Source organism: Dermatophagoides farinae, chromosome 3 (genome assembly GCF_024713945.1).
Source record: "Dermatophagoides farinae isolate YC_2012a chromosome 3, ASM2471394v1, whole genome shotgun sequence".
Classification (NCBI taxonomy): Eukaryota; Metazoa; Arthropoda; class Arachnida; order Sarcoptiformes; family Pyroglyphidae; genus Dermatophagoides; species Dermatophagoides farinae.
In genome coordinates, this window is record NC_134679.1 from 2,593,224 (window position 1) to 2,611,523 (window position 18,300).

The following is an 18,300-nucleotide window of genomic DNA, read 5'->3' on the forward strand; positions in this document are numbered from 1 at the left end:
AACGATGATTGACAATCGAAGAACGAAAGGAAGAAAAAAAATCAGATTAATTTGGTTTGAAAAAGATAATGTTCTTTTTTGTCGTTGTAAAAATCACTTAAGAATCATCAAGGCCATATTGTGAATTTGATTCAGATCTCGACAAACACACACACACACACATAAAACGTACAATAAGTGAAGTAAGCAATCAAATCGATCCCATTCATTGCAACAGACAATGATGACAAGAGTACATACAAAAAAAAAATGCAAAGCATGACAATTTAAGCAAAATTCTTCCTCTTTTTGTTCATTTATTTTTGTTTAGTTGTTTATCATTCTCGTTAAACGTAGAAAAAAATAATTCAACGCTAATTAGTCAGCTCATTAAAGAAATTTCGAAATGAATCGTTTTGCCAGTACAAGCAAATTTTCTAAATTACGACATGCATAGCCAAATTTTATTGATCAAATGTTAATGATCATTTTCCAAAAGAGAAAAGAAAATAAAAAGTATCCAGAGGATTTGGAAACCAAAAAAAAAAAAAATAGACAAAAATGCATGACATAAAATGGATATTTTTATTTCATTTTGTTCATACTTTTTTTTCGCAAAAATCAATAAAAAAAAATAATTGAAACACGCGATAAATAATTTAACAAAATGAATTAGATAGATGGGGGAATTATTCTCATTTAGCCAATAATGTACTTCGTTGCTGCTCAGGTGATGTATTCGATGATGAATTTTTGTAATTATTGAAAACATTTCTAATATTATTTTTGTTGTTGTTGCTGTTGTTGTTTGATATGATTGTTGGTGATGATGATTGTGATATTAGATTTGATACAAATGAATTAACTGATGATGATGAAGATGACGATGAAGATGATGATGATGATCGAAATGATGGCGATGATAATGATGTTGAAGTTGATCCGATGAATAATTTTTTTGTTGCCAATAATTCATCATTGGTCAAATGTGGATGAATTTGATGATGATGATGCCGGAATGATGATGACGGTGATGATGAAAATAGACCATGTGTTTGATGATGATGATGATGATGATTCCCATTACCATGATTTATATTTACAACATTATTACTATTGACAATATGTTTTTCACGTTTATGTTTTGTACGACGATTCTGGAACCAAACTTTTATTTGTGTTTCAGAAAGATTGAGATCACGTGCAAGTTGTTTACGTTCACATCCAACAACATAACGATTTTTTTCAAATATCTCCTCTAAACGTAATAATTGTCCAGGTGAAAATGCGGTACGTATACGTTTTGGTTTACGAAACATATTGGAAAAATGATATGCTGCAGCAGCAGCGGCAGCTGATGCCGTTGGTGTTGTCGTTAAAGATGATGATGATGATGATGAACCATTTGAATCAATTAAAGATGTTTTATTCACTGAAGACGGTGAAGATGGCGCTAGTTTATTCGTATTGGTCAGACCATTATTATCATGAATTAAATGATGATGATGATGATGATGAGATGTTTGATGTTTCGATTTCATTGATAAAGGATCATATGAATCTGTGGATTGTAATTTGTAAAGAAAAAAAAATGAATGAATTAATATTCTAATAAATGAAACAAATAATTAGAGAAAAAAAAACTTAATTTTTTTTCATCATTGTAATGATTAATTTTTTTTTATTTTTATTTTTGCTCATTAGTTTTTGGTCATTATATTTATAATAAAACCCATATAACAACATCAGGAAAAAAAACCGAATGATGTTGATGATAATTATATAACTGAATTGCCGTATGTAATAATTAGTGAAACGTCGTCGTCGTCATCATCATCAGTGTTTATTTGTCTGAAATTTTTTTTTTTTATTTTGGTGCAATACTAATTGCATGAATCAGTTTGAATGAATGAATGGATGATGCCAAATTGGGTGTATAGTATGGTGTGTGTGTGTGTGTGCGATAATGATGCTATTATTATTTTCACATCTGAATTCACAACACTATTCATTCATTCATTCATTTATTCATTCCCTATTCATAGTCTGTATGACCATTGATGGTCAATGGCGCGAATAATTAGCTAAAGCTTTTCATTTTGTTCATCAACCGAACATCATCATCATCATCATGGATTCAATTGCAATCGAGTTCAAATCATTCATTTAATGAAAAATTTGGATATTTCTTTCGTCTATTTTCCCAATTGATTTCTTTTATTATCAATGAAAAGAGCGACTATCTTATCCTGAATATCAGGGATAGTGTGTGTGTGTGTGTGTCTGTGCAACTAAATTTTGCCAATCGATTGGATCATTCAAAAAATCCGCTTTTTTAACAGCATTAACTGTACATCATCATTAGACAATATTGGAATATAATTGATTTGCCATTTCATCATCAACATTTAAATTTATTTTGGCCAATTCCGGTTTCATATTAATACTAATTTCTTTTCAATTTGATTTTGAATGAAAATTTTTGTTACCAGCTGGACAATTATAATTGAAAGGAAAAAAAAGTGAAATAAAATCCACTATTCCAAAAATACTGCATCACAAAAAATAATGATGTTGTTGATGATGATGATGATGATGATGAATCGTTAAGTACAGTAATGATGATTTTGCAATTGATTTCACCTTTTTTTTCACCCATATTGGTCTATTCATCATTCTTTTGTATTGTATAATCAACATTAACCAATTTCAATTGAATTCTAAATGGTGATGGTGGTAGTAATGTTGGGGGTGTCAATAGAAAGAGCATCGAAGCGGAATATATTTTTCGCCTACATTGAATAGCATTTGTGGCATCTACACTATTATAAATATGATGATGATGATGATGAAAACTTTTTTTCATCATCTAATTTTAGGATTTCCAATTAACATATAAAAAAGCCGAAACAGAATCATAAACGAATTGATGTAGCAATTAATTTTCGATTGCAATAGTGTGAAAACAGCAATTTCTCTCTTTCGATTAATTCAAACATGAAAAAAATTCTTCCACATTTGGTGATGTATTTTTGTTATAATGCATATAAAAATTGTCAATTCAATTTTCAAAAATGACTAAATAATTGATTTAATGAATGTTGTCCTTGTTATTATTGTCATTATTATTATTGATAATGATAATGATGATGATGATGATGATGAAGAGACAAACAAATTTTCCGACAATTACAGTGCAATTATCATAATAATAATAATAATGAAAATAATAACAATAACAATAATATTTGCCATTAGAATCGTCATTTGATTGTATATTTTTATATTACTGGAATGAAAAACAGGCAAATCGATTCAATCCATTCACACACACACACACACACACACACACACACACACACACACACACACACACACACAGAGAGACAAAGAAAAACATTTAACACATTGACAATTCAACCAATCAAATTGATGACGATGATGATTAAGATTAATATTAACATTGATTGATAACCGAAAAAAAAGACGAGAATATTTTTTGAAATCACCATTATCATCATTATCATACTGATAGTATTTTTCAATCAATTCAAAGATTGTGATGAGAAAAAATAATCGTTTTTTATATACGTATATTCTCATCGTATAGGGTTAATTTCAATCAAATTTATTATCATAATGATAATGATGATGATGATCTTCAAATTCCTTTTTCTATAATCGTGATGATCACACCATAGTACAAACTATTAATGAAGATTATAATTATCATTCAAAATCAATGATCATTGATTGCCATTTTCTTTTTTTTTTTATTGCCATCATTTTGTCATTATTATTATTTATATTGTCTTTATGAATATTAATGATGATGATGATGATGAGAGAATGAAAATGAACGAATCATAATCTAGAAACAAAAAACATTCAATTCAACCACAAAGTGTGTCACAAATGATGATCATTATCATCATTATCCTTCTTTTTTAACTCTTACAATATTAAAATTAATGATGACAATTAAAATTCGAAATTGATTGAATTGATGCACGAATGATGATAAACAATTATGTCTATACAAAATCTTGTTTTGGAAAAAATAACCAATCGATAACCAAAAGTGTATGAAACACAGAAAGGATTGAAAAACATTGAAAATAATGATAAAAAAACAAACAAACAAAGAATAAACAGGCGAACAAACAAACAAACAAAAAAATCAATTGAATGATGATAATTAGAAATAAAAAGGCAAATCGAAAACGATCAAATTAATCGTAAACTCATTAATGCCAGACGATCATCCATTATTGATGGAGAGAATGATGATGATGATGATAATGATTATTATTGCCATCAAATTAACAGCCTTGTTTGATTGAAAAATCTGGTATTCGAATAAAAATATTCACAATAAAATAGAAATGATTCATGGGAGCTAGTCAAAAAAAAAAGAGTTGAAAGACACCAATAACAAATGAAATGTGTATATGTGTGTGTGTGTGTGTGTGAATTCCTATTTTTATAATTAAAATGAAAATTTCTTTTTTTAAATTAATTAAAATTGTTGTCATTCCCATCTTCATATATAACTTTTTTTTAAATGTGTATGTTGTTGGAAATTGTTATTATTATCACCGTAATAATAATGAATAGTGAACCAATCAATAATAAAAACAAAAACAAAACAAAACAAAAAAAATGCAAATGACACAATTGGAAAATGTGAGATAATAATGATTCTCTGATGATCAGAAAATTTTCATTATTAAAATTGAATGAAAAAAAATTCCAAAATTGCTATAATAAAAATGAAACAATTCGTCAATGATTGCAACACAGCCTGTTTTTTTTTAAAAAAAAAGGTAATATTAATGCAGGAACAAGCAAACACCTTTTGACATTTGTTATGATGTGTCCATTTAACGACGATGATGATGATGACATTGAGCAACAGCAACAACAACAAAAACAACGACAAAATAAAAGGATAAATCAAAAACACACATCCTGGCCACGTTTTTGTTGAAAAATGCTTGTTTTTAACTTAAATTTTTTTCAAATACATCAAAAAAAAACAAAATTGATTTTAATCATCATCATCATCATCATCACAAACAAAAAACAATGACAATGATTATGCCTTTTAATTAGATTTTTTTTTTGTTTGTTTGTTTGTTATTTTGCTCCTTTGAATCTGATAATCTAAAAATTCACGACATTTGAGTAGTTGTTGTTGTTGTCGTTGTCCATGGTGATGGATTAATAATAAAAATTGTCGAAATAAATAATTCAAATCATACAAAAACAATTATCATCATCATCATCATCATCATCATCATGATAATTATGAAGATAATAACAGCAGAAAAAAAATAAATTTTCGAATCATAAGACGAAAAAACAGAGAAAGAGAACAGAGAAAAAAAAATTTAAACGACATATATAAACAAAAATTATTATTATTATTATTCACAATGTTATATAGTAGTATTAATCATGATATTTCAATTCATTTCGATGTTGAAATGTCTGATTAAAAGATTAGGATATTTTTTTCCTGTTATTTCTCTCTCTCTCTCTAGGATTAATTATTTCATTGTATACAATTTCATGTTGATGATGAATATAAATATATATATGAATCATGCAATGACAGCAGCAGCAGCAGCTTAATAACTAAATCTAATGGCCCATTTTTAATGTTTTTTTTCTGGATCGATATATTATTTCGATTTAGAAAGAAAAAGAGTAGAATTTAATCAAATTATATATGTTTTCTGATGGCCAAATTTTAATTTTATTTTTTTTCTACTCTTGTTTTTATCTCAGCTAAATTGATTATTAGTTTAATTTTAATTAACAACATCAAACAACAACAACAACAACTTGCCAAGTATAAATTAATTATACGATGATGATTATTTTATTTTGTACTATAAAAAAAAACATTTATATTCCCAAACATTGGCAATCGATTAGTGATTATCATTGGGAAAAAATGATTTCTTTTTCTCATTTTTGCTATCATGTAGCACATATCATCATCACATGTATTATGGATATATAAATTATAACCAAAAAAAAAAAAAAAAAAACTAAAACGCAAAAACATTGAATCGATACCGGGCAATAATTATAATGGATAATATGGATATACTATGATACTTGTTAATCGATACAAGAAAAAAAATCTTAAGTGTTAATGTTAGCGACTACTAAATATATCGGCCAAAATATACATGTTTATATTACTATGATGATGATGATGATGATTTGACTATTAAAAAAAAAAGTTTTCTCATCATCATTATTTCATTCGTTTTTCGATGAACGATGAAAAAACCAATGAAATAATAATGATGATGATGATTGAAATAGATCTAAAGCCAATTAGAGTGATCGACAATCTTTTTGGTTAGAGAAAATTATAAACCTCTTGGTTTTTTTAAGAAGTAGCAGCACAGTTCGAAATAAGTTAAATATAATACCTCTTACTTTGTTTTCTATGCTTCTCAAACCGTGGCGGGGGGTTTATTTGACACTTTTAAGGCTTTTTTCATCAAGTGTGAACCCACCATCACCACCACCACCACCACCACCATCACCACCACCACGACCACATATGCAAGTTTATTTTAACCAAAAACATAAACAACATTATTGAATATATATACACACGTCTATGAGATGAACGATATCAAGCTTAATTAGTAATTAAAATTAATGTATGAATTGCCTGAAGGCTCAAGGTAACTAATTAAAGAGATTTAATAATCCAAAAATCTTATGAGTGAGTGGCTGTATTTTTCTTCAAGTGCAATAACCAAACTTTTTTTTTTGTTTTGTATTTGTAGCTACTGGGATTACATCCAGAAAAAAAACATTATCATCATCATAATCAAAAAATGTAGAAAATCTTTAAATACATTGAAGATTTTGAAACACTGATTATCGATCATCAACATTATTATTATTATTATTGACATCTAATGTGAATATGATGAGAGATATTTAGTAGAAAAAAAAATGTACCGAAACCATTGCAAAGAAACAAAAAAAATTACAAAAAAAACAAAATTTTCCAATTTATTTTGATAATAATCATCAATAAATAAATTTGTTGATGACGACAACGTCATCATCAACATTATTATTATCATAATCATCATCAATAATGGTAGCCTAAAAAAATGTTTGGATTTTTTTTTTGGTAATGATAATGAGAATTTTCTTCTTCTTTAATTATCATCAATAATAATCATTATTATTATATTATCATTTTGTTGAAACATCGAATGATTCATTATTGAAGAAAAAAAAATATCGTTATAATCATCATCATCATTATTATTATGATTGAAAATTGTAAATAGAATCAATTCAATGGAATTGATAACAATTTCGATTCAATTCACTATGATCATGATGATCATGATGATGATGAAATTGTACTAAATAAATTAATTTCAAAGTAAAATTGAACAAGAAAAAAAAATTTTTTTTCGTGATAAAAACGCAATATAGCCAAACGTAATTTGTCAACTAATAAACATTGATAGGCATCTCATTATCATCATCATCATCATCATCATCATAGGCTGTAGTTGTGTGTGTTGAACTTTTTTTTTTTCGTTCGTTCGTTCGTTCGTATGTGACAATTAGTCAAATTGAGAATGAATGAATAAAATTTACTTTTCATCTACCAATGGATGTTGAATACATGTCCATCCATCCATGATGATGTATATAATACATTCGTTATAACATCATCATCATCATCATCATCAACTCAACGGGATGGTCGTTGTCATTAGTGACATGATGATCATCATCACCATCTAGTTAGTAGTACAACAAAAAAAAACTTTTTTTTTATTATTTCTTTCTCATTTATTCACTCATCATTATTATTATTATTTATTTTTTTTTGTTAGGACCATGAACGTGCAATGAATGTCTCATCATCATCAGAATGACGATGATGTGATGATGATGATGATCACATAACAACAAAACATTTATTTGGATTTTATTTTTCATTGTCACCATTATCATCAACATTATCCATAATCGTTGTTGATGATCAAATTAGTGGACGACGCCCCGTATATAAAGGAAATGAGATATAGAGAATAAATGAAAAAAATAAAATTATTTGAAATTGTCATCATTAAATTGTATACATGAATTCATTATTTGATGGGCGATGAATAATGGATAATAATGATGATGGCAGTCAGCAGCAACAACAACAACAACAACAACTTCAGAAACAGCAGCAGCAGCAGCAGCAGCGTTGGCAATTAAAATTAATTCATCATTAATTATTTAGCTAAATTAATTTTGTTGAATTTTTGTTGTTGTTGTTGCTTCTTTTTACACTATTTTAGTTGACTATTTTCAATTAAAATCGTATTTTTTTCCTGGCTGATTCTATTATTTTTTTTTTTATTTTGTATGTGTACGAGTATGTGATTCAGGAACTAAAACATTCTATGCTTATAATTAGAAAATGAAGGAATGAGTGAGAGAGAGAGAGAAAGAGAAAGAGGGATACTGTACTAAAGAGACAGAAAAACAGATGGAATAGCTAATTGAAATTTACTGAAAATTGATTGCCTAAGTGTAGAATCGTAAATAGTTAGAAAAAAAAATAAAATACATGACTGTAAATTCTATGGAAACTTGATATTGACGAAATTCAACAAAAATCAAAATATAATATGTTGTTGATCAATTTTTTTTCAAACTGCAAACTGCAAAAAATATAACAGGAAATGGAAAAAGTCAAGAAAAATCAATTGCAAACTAAAACTATAGAATTAATCATGTTCATTTGAATTGCATTTCAATGATCATCAATGATGAATTTCTTTTTTTTTTCATTTATTTAAAATTTTTTTTTCTTGTTAATTTTACATTTTCTCTGTCTCATGTGCTGTTTAATATTGAAAAATTAATCATCAATTACAATACACCGTTTGAAACAAAATGAATGAAGAATCAATTATGTTGAAATGTAAATACAAGTACAACAAAAAAAAACAAAAATTACAAACTTGTATTGTTTTTTTTGTGTCTGTTTGCACGACAATAATAATTGAAATTAATTATCGTGACAATGGCCTTATTTAGAAATTGATAATGTGAATTGAAATTGATGACAGAAATTTTCAATTTGTTTGTTTCTTGTTTGTTTCAAAAATGGAATGAATTTTTTTTCAAATTTAAAAAAGCCTGGAACCAGTAGTAGAGAGGTTATTTTTTTTTTTTTTTTTTTGTTCAAGGCCAAAAGAATTGAAATTAACATTTTTAGATATTTGTGTGTTTGTGTTACTGTATATGTGAATGTTATGAAATGTTCAAATTTCACTTTAATTTTTCTTTTCCATAGAATCTGGATTAACTTGAATGAAATTGACATTTTCACTCTTTCATTTATGTTTATTCAGTCATTTAGTCAGTTCCATTAACACTGGATGATGACGAAGAAACAAGAAAAAAAAACAAAACAAAATGAGAAAATATTAGAAATACACATCAAATATAAAAAAAGTTCTTAGGTTTCTTGTGTTGTTTCAAGTGAAAACCAATTTATTAGTCAAATATTAAATCTGATCTAATTGGTTTTTTATTTTTGGTTTTTTTTCTTTCTCTTTCTCTCTGTCTCTTTTCTTTTCTATTGACTAATAGCATGTCAATGTTGTAATAATCAAACGAATTGGTATAGATTTTCGTATTTATTTATTTTGTTTTTGCCAACACAAAATGTATTCACTAATCGTTTGTAGACAAACAAAAAAATATTTATGTTAGGCAAACAGAAAAACAAACAAACAAACAAACAAAAATCATAATTTGATTCGTTTCGATCATATTTCAATTCAATTGTGTGGCTAAACATAGTGATCAATATTTCATAATTTTGTATTGAATAATTGATTAATAGACTATTAGAAATATGATAACGATAACCACCATCGATATACGATTCGATTGTAATTTTATTTAAGGGGTTGATGTTTATAAAAACAAAAAAAAAATATTCCAAAAGTTATTCTTCATCATCATCATTATTTAACATATACAAACAAACAATATTAATGGGTAAAAATGATGAAAAAAAACGAATATTTAATGGTATGGCATATTCTCGATTATCATCAATTGATGACGACGACAAAAAAAACTGATGATGATGATTATGATGTAATTACTACATATATCGGTCTACTATCCATATGGCATATGTGTATAATTGGTGCTAATAATAATAATGATATGATGATATATATATAGCAAACATTTTATAGAAAACAAACAAATATAATACACACATGTCGATTATTTGATGTGATGAAATATCAATATATATGGCTGTTGTTGTTTGATAATTATGATGATGATGATGATGATGACAAAGTCAATATTTGTTATCAATATATATTTATATTATTAATAAAGAATGTAATGTTTCTTTGATACAAATATTAATCATCAATATTGACTATAAATTTACCATTTATTTATTTATTCAATATTTATGATGAGATTGAGATTGTTTCAATTGTAAATAATGTATACGGTGTTTTCTGTATAGTGGGATGATTGAAGCAGTTCTAATTAGTCGTTTGTTTTTTTTTTTTTTTTTTTTTTTTTTTTTTGAAACAACAAACGTTGACAAACAAACAAACAAACAAAACACAATAATCATATATGTTTCGTTTTGGCTGATATCAACTTTAGTGTATTTATTATTATCATTTCATAATTTATGTTATTTTTTTTTTAGTCGTTGTTTATTAGATTGTCTATAGATACATCAGATATAGAATAGGGCGAAATTATATTTATCGTTTCTTTCCATGAGACATATATATTGAAAAAAAATGATGATGTGATTAAAAACCGAGTAAGTGACTAATGATGTATTGCAAAATGGTGCAATTGATTGAAAAAAGAAAGAGAGAGAGAAAGAGCAAGTGTTTAAAAGATTATTATGGAAATTATTGCTCAAAAAAAAGAAAGAAATTATTAGATCATTGATCTATTAAAATACAATCCAATAAACATGAAGTGAATGAAACAAATCTAAATGATAACCTGACAACCAACAATTTTTCACAACATTTCCTATTATGAAAGAAAACAACAACAACAACAACAACAAAAAAATATTGGATTTTAGTAAATTGTATATATGGAAAATAGGATTGATTTTGAAACAAAACAAAACAAAACAAAAAAAATCAATCAACCAGATCATTTTCATTTCATTTTGTTTGTAATGAATTTGACAATATATATAATTAATTAATCCAATTGAATCAATCAACTGATTGTTGTATTATTTAACCTTGATTAATCACAAAGTGTTTGGTAATAATATAATGCATTAACACACACACACACACACACAAAACTTACCACAGTATGGTGATGATGATTGTGATCGTGGTGATGATGGTGATGGTGATGAGTAATAATTATGACCATTTAATGAATTCTGATTATTATTTAATACATTTTTTTCATTCATTAAATCAACAATAGACAATTCAGTTGATGATGATAATATTCCATGTCCATTTGATGTTAATGATGACTGTGAAGATGGTGATTGAGAAAATTTATTTAATTTTCTATTAGTTTCATCATCACTTTGTTGATGACTAGAAGAATTATGTAAATTTTGTTGTCTTTTTTGTTTTGAAATATCATTATTATTATTATTATTACAGAATGAATTCATTGCTTTGAGATATTTTCCGTCACCATTGTTATTATCACTAAATTTATTTAAATCACAAACATCATCATGATCATAATCATCATCGATTTCAACGTGTTCGTCATCATCATCATTGTTATGATTATCGGTAACAATTTTTCTTTTTTTCAAATCATTCATTAAAGTTTGTGATTGAATCGAATGATTATTATTATGAGAATTTTTAAATGAATCTAAACGATATAAAAGTTCAGCATATGATGATGAAATTGGAGAATTTGATTGCTGTTGCTGTTGCTGTTGTTGTTGTTGTTGAAGAAATAGATTTGCATGATATGCAAATAATTGATTTTGTCGTTGTTTATTTTCATTATTATAATTAGAAGTGATTATATTGTCACCATTATTATCATCTGATGATGATCCAAATCGATAATGAGGAATAAATGATGATGCTAGTGATGATGAACTTTGTGATATTTGATTATCTTGTGATTGTTGTTGATTAATAATTGAAGATGATAAATTTGTATAGAATTTTTCATAATACAATTGTTGAATACGTTTTAATTCGGATTGCCATTGTTGTTGTTGTTGTTGTGACCAGAATAGATCACTAATCATTGATGATAAATTCATCATTGATGATGATTGTGATGTTGTCGTTGTTGTTGCTGTTGTTGCTGTTGTTGTTGTTGTCTGTGATGATGATTGATCATCATCTTTAATTGAGCATTTTTTACCATCTATTTGTGATTTATCAGACAATTTTATTGTCGATGATGATGATGATTTTGAATCGCCTACAAGCACATCAATCATGAATGAAGTGGAATTTTGTCTAGTCGTCGTTGCCATCATATTGGTGGATTTATTCGTATTATTAGTAATAGCAATTTTATTGTTATTATCAAGTTTTTTATCATTCAAAATCATCATTGCATCATCATCATCATCATCAACAACATCATCAATAACATTTGTTTCGGATGAATTCGGCATTTGTAGATTGGATGTTATCGATGAATTTTTCACTATTATTGGAGATTTGATTGGAATTCGTTTTGAATCCAATTCATCAAAATCATCATCATCACCATATTCATCATTATTAGTCATTTTAATTGAATTGATTGATGAATAAGCTCATACAAATCACACAGGATATAAAACAGGTAAGCTCGATTATTGTTGACAATTTTTCACAATCTTGTTCACAATTTTTTTAGATTATATTGTCTACTACTATTCAATAGATTATTCTTTCACTATTTCAATTAATAGTTTCAATGAACTGTTATCGTTGTTGTTGTTGTTGTTGTTGTTGTCACTACCAATGTTAAACAACAAATGTGAATGATAATGATGAAATGAAAGAGGTGGTGGAAAAATTTGTAATCGCGGCAAATTTGATGTTGATGATGTTGATTATGTTGGCCCCAAAAAAAAAAAATTATATGTAACTATTTGATAAGCGTCTACTTGTGTGGAATATGCAATTGAAATTCACGAAGTAGTAGTAGTAGTAGTAGTGATGGTAGTAGTGGAAAAACAAAAAGAGACAAAAACTGATGAGAGAATCTTCTATACATAGAAGAGAGAAAATAAAATAAAAAAAATACAAATGAATAAGAAGAGAGACGACTACTACCAAAAAGGAATTTTAAATTTCGCGCATTTTTTTTCTCCTTTCTGCTGGAGCTATATGAAAATAGAATGAAAATATCACATTGAAATGGAGTATATATGATGATGATGATGATGATGATGATAAAACTTATGGAGCCGCATGCATAAAAATGTTGAAAAACCATTGATGTAAAGTAAAAGATAATGAAATGTGATTCAGTAACCAAAAAAAAAAAGCAAAACAAAACAAAACAAAAAACAATATAGCAAAAGAAAAATTATCATCATCATCATCATCATCATCATTGTGTTCTATATATCCGAAACAATTTGTCCTCATATATTTCTATAGCTGTCTATACTAATTTGCTAATTAAATTGTTAATTACAACTGCATATATAGGCATATTAATTAACTAATTAAATAAATAATTAATTAATTATTTTCTCTTTTTTTTCCATTTTAATTTGTTCTGGGCAAAATATTCACTGTTATTGTTTATTGTCAAATGTTGTTTTATTATTTTTTGTTCCATTTACTTGTCAACAAAATAATGATGATTCATAATGGAATGTTTTTTTTTCCTTTCTGAACATAAATAGAAAATTATTATTATTTGGTTGTCACTGTGCTAGTGAGATTCTTTTGCATATTTTTTTTCTATGAAAAGTTTGGTCAAGTAATGTTTCTGTGTGTATATATACAGAAATCTGTATTCAAATATCAGACGGTTATTTTGTCGATCGATTATGGCGATATTTTCATTCATTTTGTTATACTATTGTTGTGTTTGTTATTTCTATTTGAGAGTAAATCATCTACATACACACAAAACAAATGTGTGTGGGCGTTTATTTTTCTCCAATCATGATAATAATGATGATGAAGAAATTATCTAACACAAATACAATGCCTAATTAATTAATTGATGAGAATCAACTACTAATTTGATTTGATTTAAACACAAACATATTGAATATGTTTATCGAAAAAAAAATCCAGATTCTGAATTCAGAATTTTGTTCATTTATTTAAAATACCATCAATTAAGTGATGTTCTGGTAATTTTTCTTCTTTTTTTCTTGTTCAAGTTTCTCATAATCAAAGAAGGTGGTCTCCATTTATAATGATGGTAATTTGGCAAATTTACCATCCATGTTCAGTTGATTGATTGATGAAACATTTTGTGTAAATAAAAGAAAAAAAATGAATAAATTTTATGGACTTTTATATTTAAGCATCAAACTGTCTTGGTGGCGGCTTCGGCAACAATTTTTTTTGGTAAATTAAGCATCGAAACAAAAAAAAAAAGAACATATACAAAATCTAAATCTAAATCAAGGAAAAATGATAATCTTATTATATGCACAAATGATGGTATAGTACACAATTTGTGAATTTAACTAGAATCAGATCACATTGTTCATAAGTATTTTTTTTTGCTCATTCCATATTGAATGGAATTCCAAGAGAAGCAGCCGAAAAAAAACCAAATATAAAAAGTAACTAGCTTGCAAATTTAGGTCATTATTATTATTATTACTATTTTTCAAGCCACAATAAATGAAACAAAAACCAAAAAAAAAATTAGAATTCGCTAATCACTTCAAACAAAAAGAAAGAAAAATAGCAAAAACATTGAATGCAGTTTTTTGGATTATTTTTTTTTTTTTTTTTGATCCTCAAGAATAATAAGTACAGTAATATCAAGAAAATTAGGAATTAGATGATTGAAATGGGAAAAAAATAAAAGAATGTATTCAGTTTTATCAGTAAGTAAGTTTTCGTAAAGATTTTCTTATGAAAATTCTTTAATGACCTTCAATGAAAAAAAAATAAGAGAAAAAAATTTGGAATCATAAACAAACGCGTAATCAAATGATTTATTATTCAATTAATTGAAAATAATGATGATGATGATGATGATGAGAATCTTATTTGGTTTTTTTCTGTTCGATGATATATATGATCAGGTTAGCACAATAGGAAAAATCTGATTTTTGTTTTCTCTTTTTATTTGATGATGATATGATGATGAAAGAAAAGTTTTTTTTTCTGTTTTTAATTTCATCACATTATCATGACAAGGTAATTTTAGCTATGAATTAAGAACCTGTGTGATACGTACCTATCTATTGTGCCTTGAAGGCAACCACAAATGTATCTTATACTACAATCGTTCGGTTCGGTTCGTTTGATCATTGATGATTGAAATCATCATTTTTGATGATGATGGCATTAATTAAAAACATCATCATAATCACTGGATTTAATCTTGATTATCTTTAAGTTGCAAAAAAATTAAATTGATTAAAATGAATAATTTTTTTTCATCTTTGACGGCAATGATTATTGGGATGAAGATGCACAAAAAAAAATAAACTTGTTTTTCAATTTTCAATTACAGAAGATTTGGTTCATATATATAAAAATTGCTAGAATATTTATCTTTTTTCGACAACAGATGTCGTAGCTGAGTCGAATTCTTTTTTTTGTTGTTCAGGTGATAGATTTTGTTTCTTTTTTCAAAGAAAGAAATGGAAAAACTTTTTTGTATTTCATGCAAACATGAATTTCGATTTCTATGGTTCCAAGTTTTGGTTATTTTCGATGATTTTCATTTGGCCGTATTGGTATGTTTTAAATTATTATTGTCTATTAATAATAATTACCATCTATTTTTTTTGATTTTCATAAAAAAAAACATTCACGAATCAATTGGTTTTAATTGCGTGATACAATGGTTACAATCGATAATCATCGAATATTCATAATGGCGATATATATCTTTGTATGATGACCGAAACAAACAAACAAAAAAAAATCCCATTCAAAATATAAAATTTTATTACCATTCAATTTTTCAAACATAATGAATTCCTTGTTTCCATTGTAAGTGAAACCATTATCAAATTATACATGAAAACATGGAAGAATATCAAATTTCAAATGAAATGAGAAGAAACAAGAAGAAATAGATAGTCTCTGTATTTACCCATCTTTTCGTTTTTCCCATTGAAACCTACATTATTTTCACGTCACGGTATTTCGAATTCTCGAGCAGTGAACAAAAAAAAAACATTCACCAATAAATGCAAATGAATGAGCAAAAAAAAGAATCAAATTGAATTCGAAAATGAAGAATTGAAGAATATCATGTATTCACGCAATTACATCATTGAAATGAGAAGAAAAAATTCTTAATTGGCTCCAACAAAATCGATGCCAGAAAAAAAAACAATCCAACATAGAAAATATTTCGTTTTGATCCATTTGAAATTGAATTCAAAACATCATTTATGCTACTAATGTTGAAAAAATGAACACGAAAAAATTGATTTAATTTCCAATGAAACGAATTTTTTTTCCACTGATTTCCACTGATGCTTGAATGTGAAATAGCCTTTTATTCCTTTTCACCATTTTACCATTTCTATTCATTCATTCATTCATTTGTTTCATTATCATCATTACTTGTTTAAACTAATGGTACAACTTGAGCAAAAATGATGATGATTGGTATACAAGAAAAATTTTTCTTCTTACAATTTCAAATTCATTCTTTTTTATTTCATTTTCTTTTTCTTCTTTTTTTTTGATTTCGAGATCATCATCATCATCATGTGAATGTTTGAATTGTAGAACAAGAAAAAAAATGGAAAGTAATGTCCGTGAAGAGAAATGAAGAAATGAAAAAATAAAAATTCTATTTACAAAAAAAATAAATGACTTTTTTTTCGTATTTATAGCCAGAATACATATACATTTCCGTTTAAAATGTCCATTCAATTTATTTATGTTTATTATTATAAATTCAATATTGAATGAAAACATTTTTTGTTTTCTTTTCATTCGAATAATATTATAGAAACTTGATGACAAATATGACCATGATGATTATGATGATGAATAAGTGTGGCCAAATCAGGTAATAATAATAATAAAAAATGAAAATGAAATTTAGTGGACGGAAATTTAACAGTTTTTGAATGAATGAAAAGAATCAATTCAAAAAAAAAAAGATTTACCACTTGATTGGGTTTTTTTTCTTCTTTTCTCATTATTCGTCTTCTTTTTTTTTGGTTCATTTGCTATAATTTTATTGGATAAAGCACAATAGTTTGTTTGATTTCATGGATAGAATTTAATGAAGAGTGAATCAGTCAATAAAGAAAGGAAATTACTTTGTAATGAAAATTTTTCATAGAAAATTTCCAAATTGATGTCCACCCAAAAACCATGAAAGAATGAATGATCAAATCAATCAAATATAGCTATAGTGAATAAAAAAAACGGAGCTAAAATTGTTTCAGACATTTTTTCAGGGAACATTTTATTTCTGGAAAAAAAAGAACATTTACACTATGGAACAAAACAACATATTCGTGTTAAACACACATATATATCGTATATATCGTAAATTAACTTGCTTGTTTTCAAAGCTTTTCAGATTCTTTTTTTTCATCCTCAATAACATATTGTGATGGAAAATGAAGAAAATAGAACCATTCTAAAACAATGAATGTCAATGGAAAAATCAGATCATCATTGAAGAAAATGACAGAGCTTCAAGAATTTAATGAAAATGATGATAGTAATGATGATACTTTGAAGAAAACTGTAACAACAACAACAATCTGAACTTTGAATTTTTTTGTTTTTATCTGACATTTTTACAAAAACGACAAGAGAATGTTTCACAATGATTTCTTTTTTTTTCCAAACTCTTAAGATTCAAAGTATTGTTTTGTTGGAAGAATTGTACAAGAAAAAAAAACTGAAACAAATGCTGAAAAAAGGAAGAAAAACGATAAAAGTCTTTGTGCAGTGTTACATTAATGTTTTCTCTTGTTTTGTTTTGGTTGTTGGTCATTTTGGTTTAGTTGTAAAAAGTAATACCGTTTTCATCAAGCCAATGGCTATTTATTGACAAAACAGCAACAACAACAACAACAATACTGTTGTTGCTTTGAATTTTTCATTCTTCGCTTTCACA

General features: G+C 26.5%; 1 protein-coding gene and 1 long non-coding RNA gene across 2 annotated transcripts; one reads left to right on the forward strand and one right to left on the reverse strand.

Annotated features, from left to right (window-relative positions):
- Positions 1 to 541: 541 nt before the first annotated feature.
- Positions 542 to 13,103, reverse strand: LOC124494779 (uncharacterized). The gene is made up of 2 exons (XM_047058042.2): positions 11,371 to 13,103; positions 542 to 1,540 (listed from the first exon to the last, which is right to left on the reverse strand). The coding sequence occupies exons 1-2, from the start codon at positions 12,791 to 12,793 to the stop codon at positions 675 to 677; spliced, it is 2,289 nt and encodes a 762-aa protein (XP_046913998.2). The 5' UTR covers positions 12,794 to 13,103; the 3' UTR covers positions 542 to 674.
- LOC142597424 (uncharacterized) lies at positions 6,800 to 8,369 on the forward strand. Its single transcript, XR_012832154.1, has 3 exons — positions 6,800 to 7,153; positions 7,468 to 7,784; positions 7,878 to 8,369. It is a non-coding gene; the product is annotated as an uncharacterized LOC142597424 (long non-coding RNA).
- Positions 13,104 to 18,300: the final 5,197 nt, after the last annotated feature.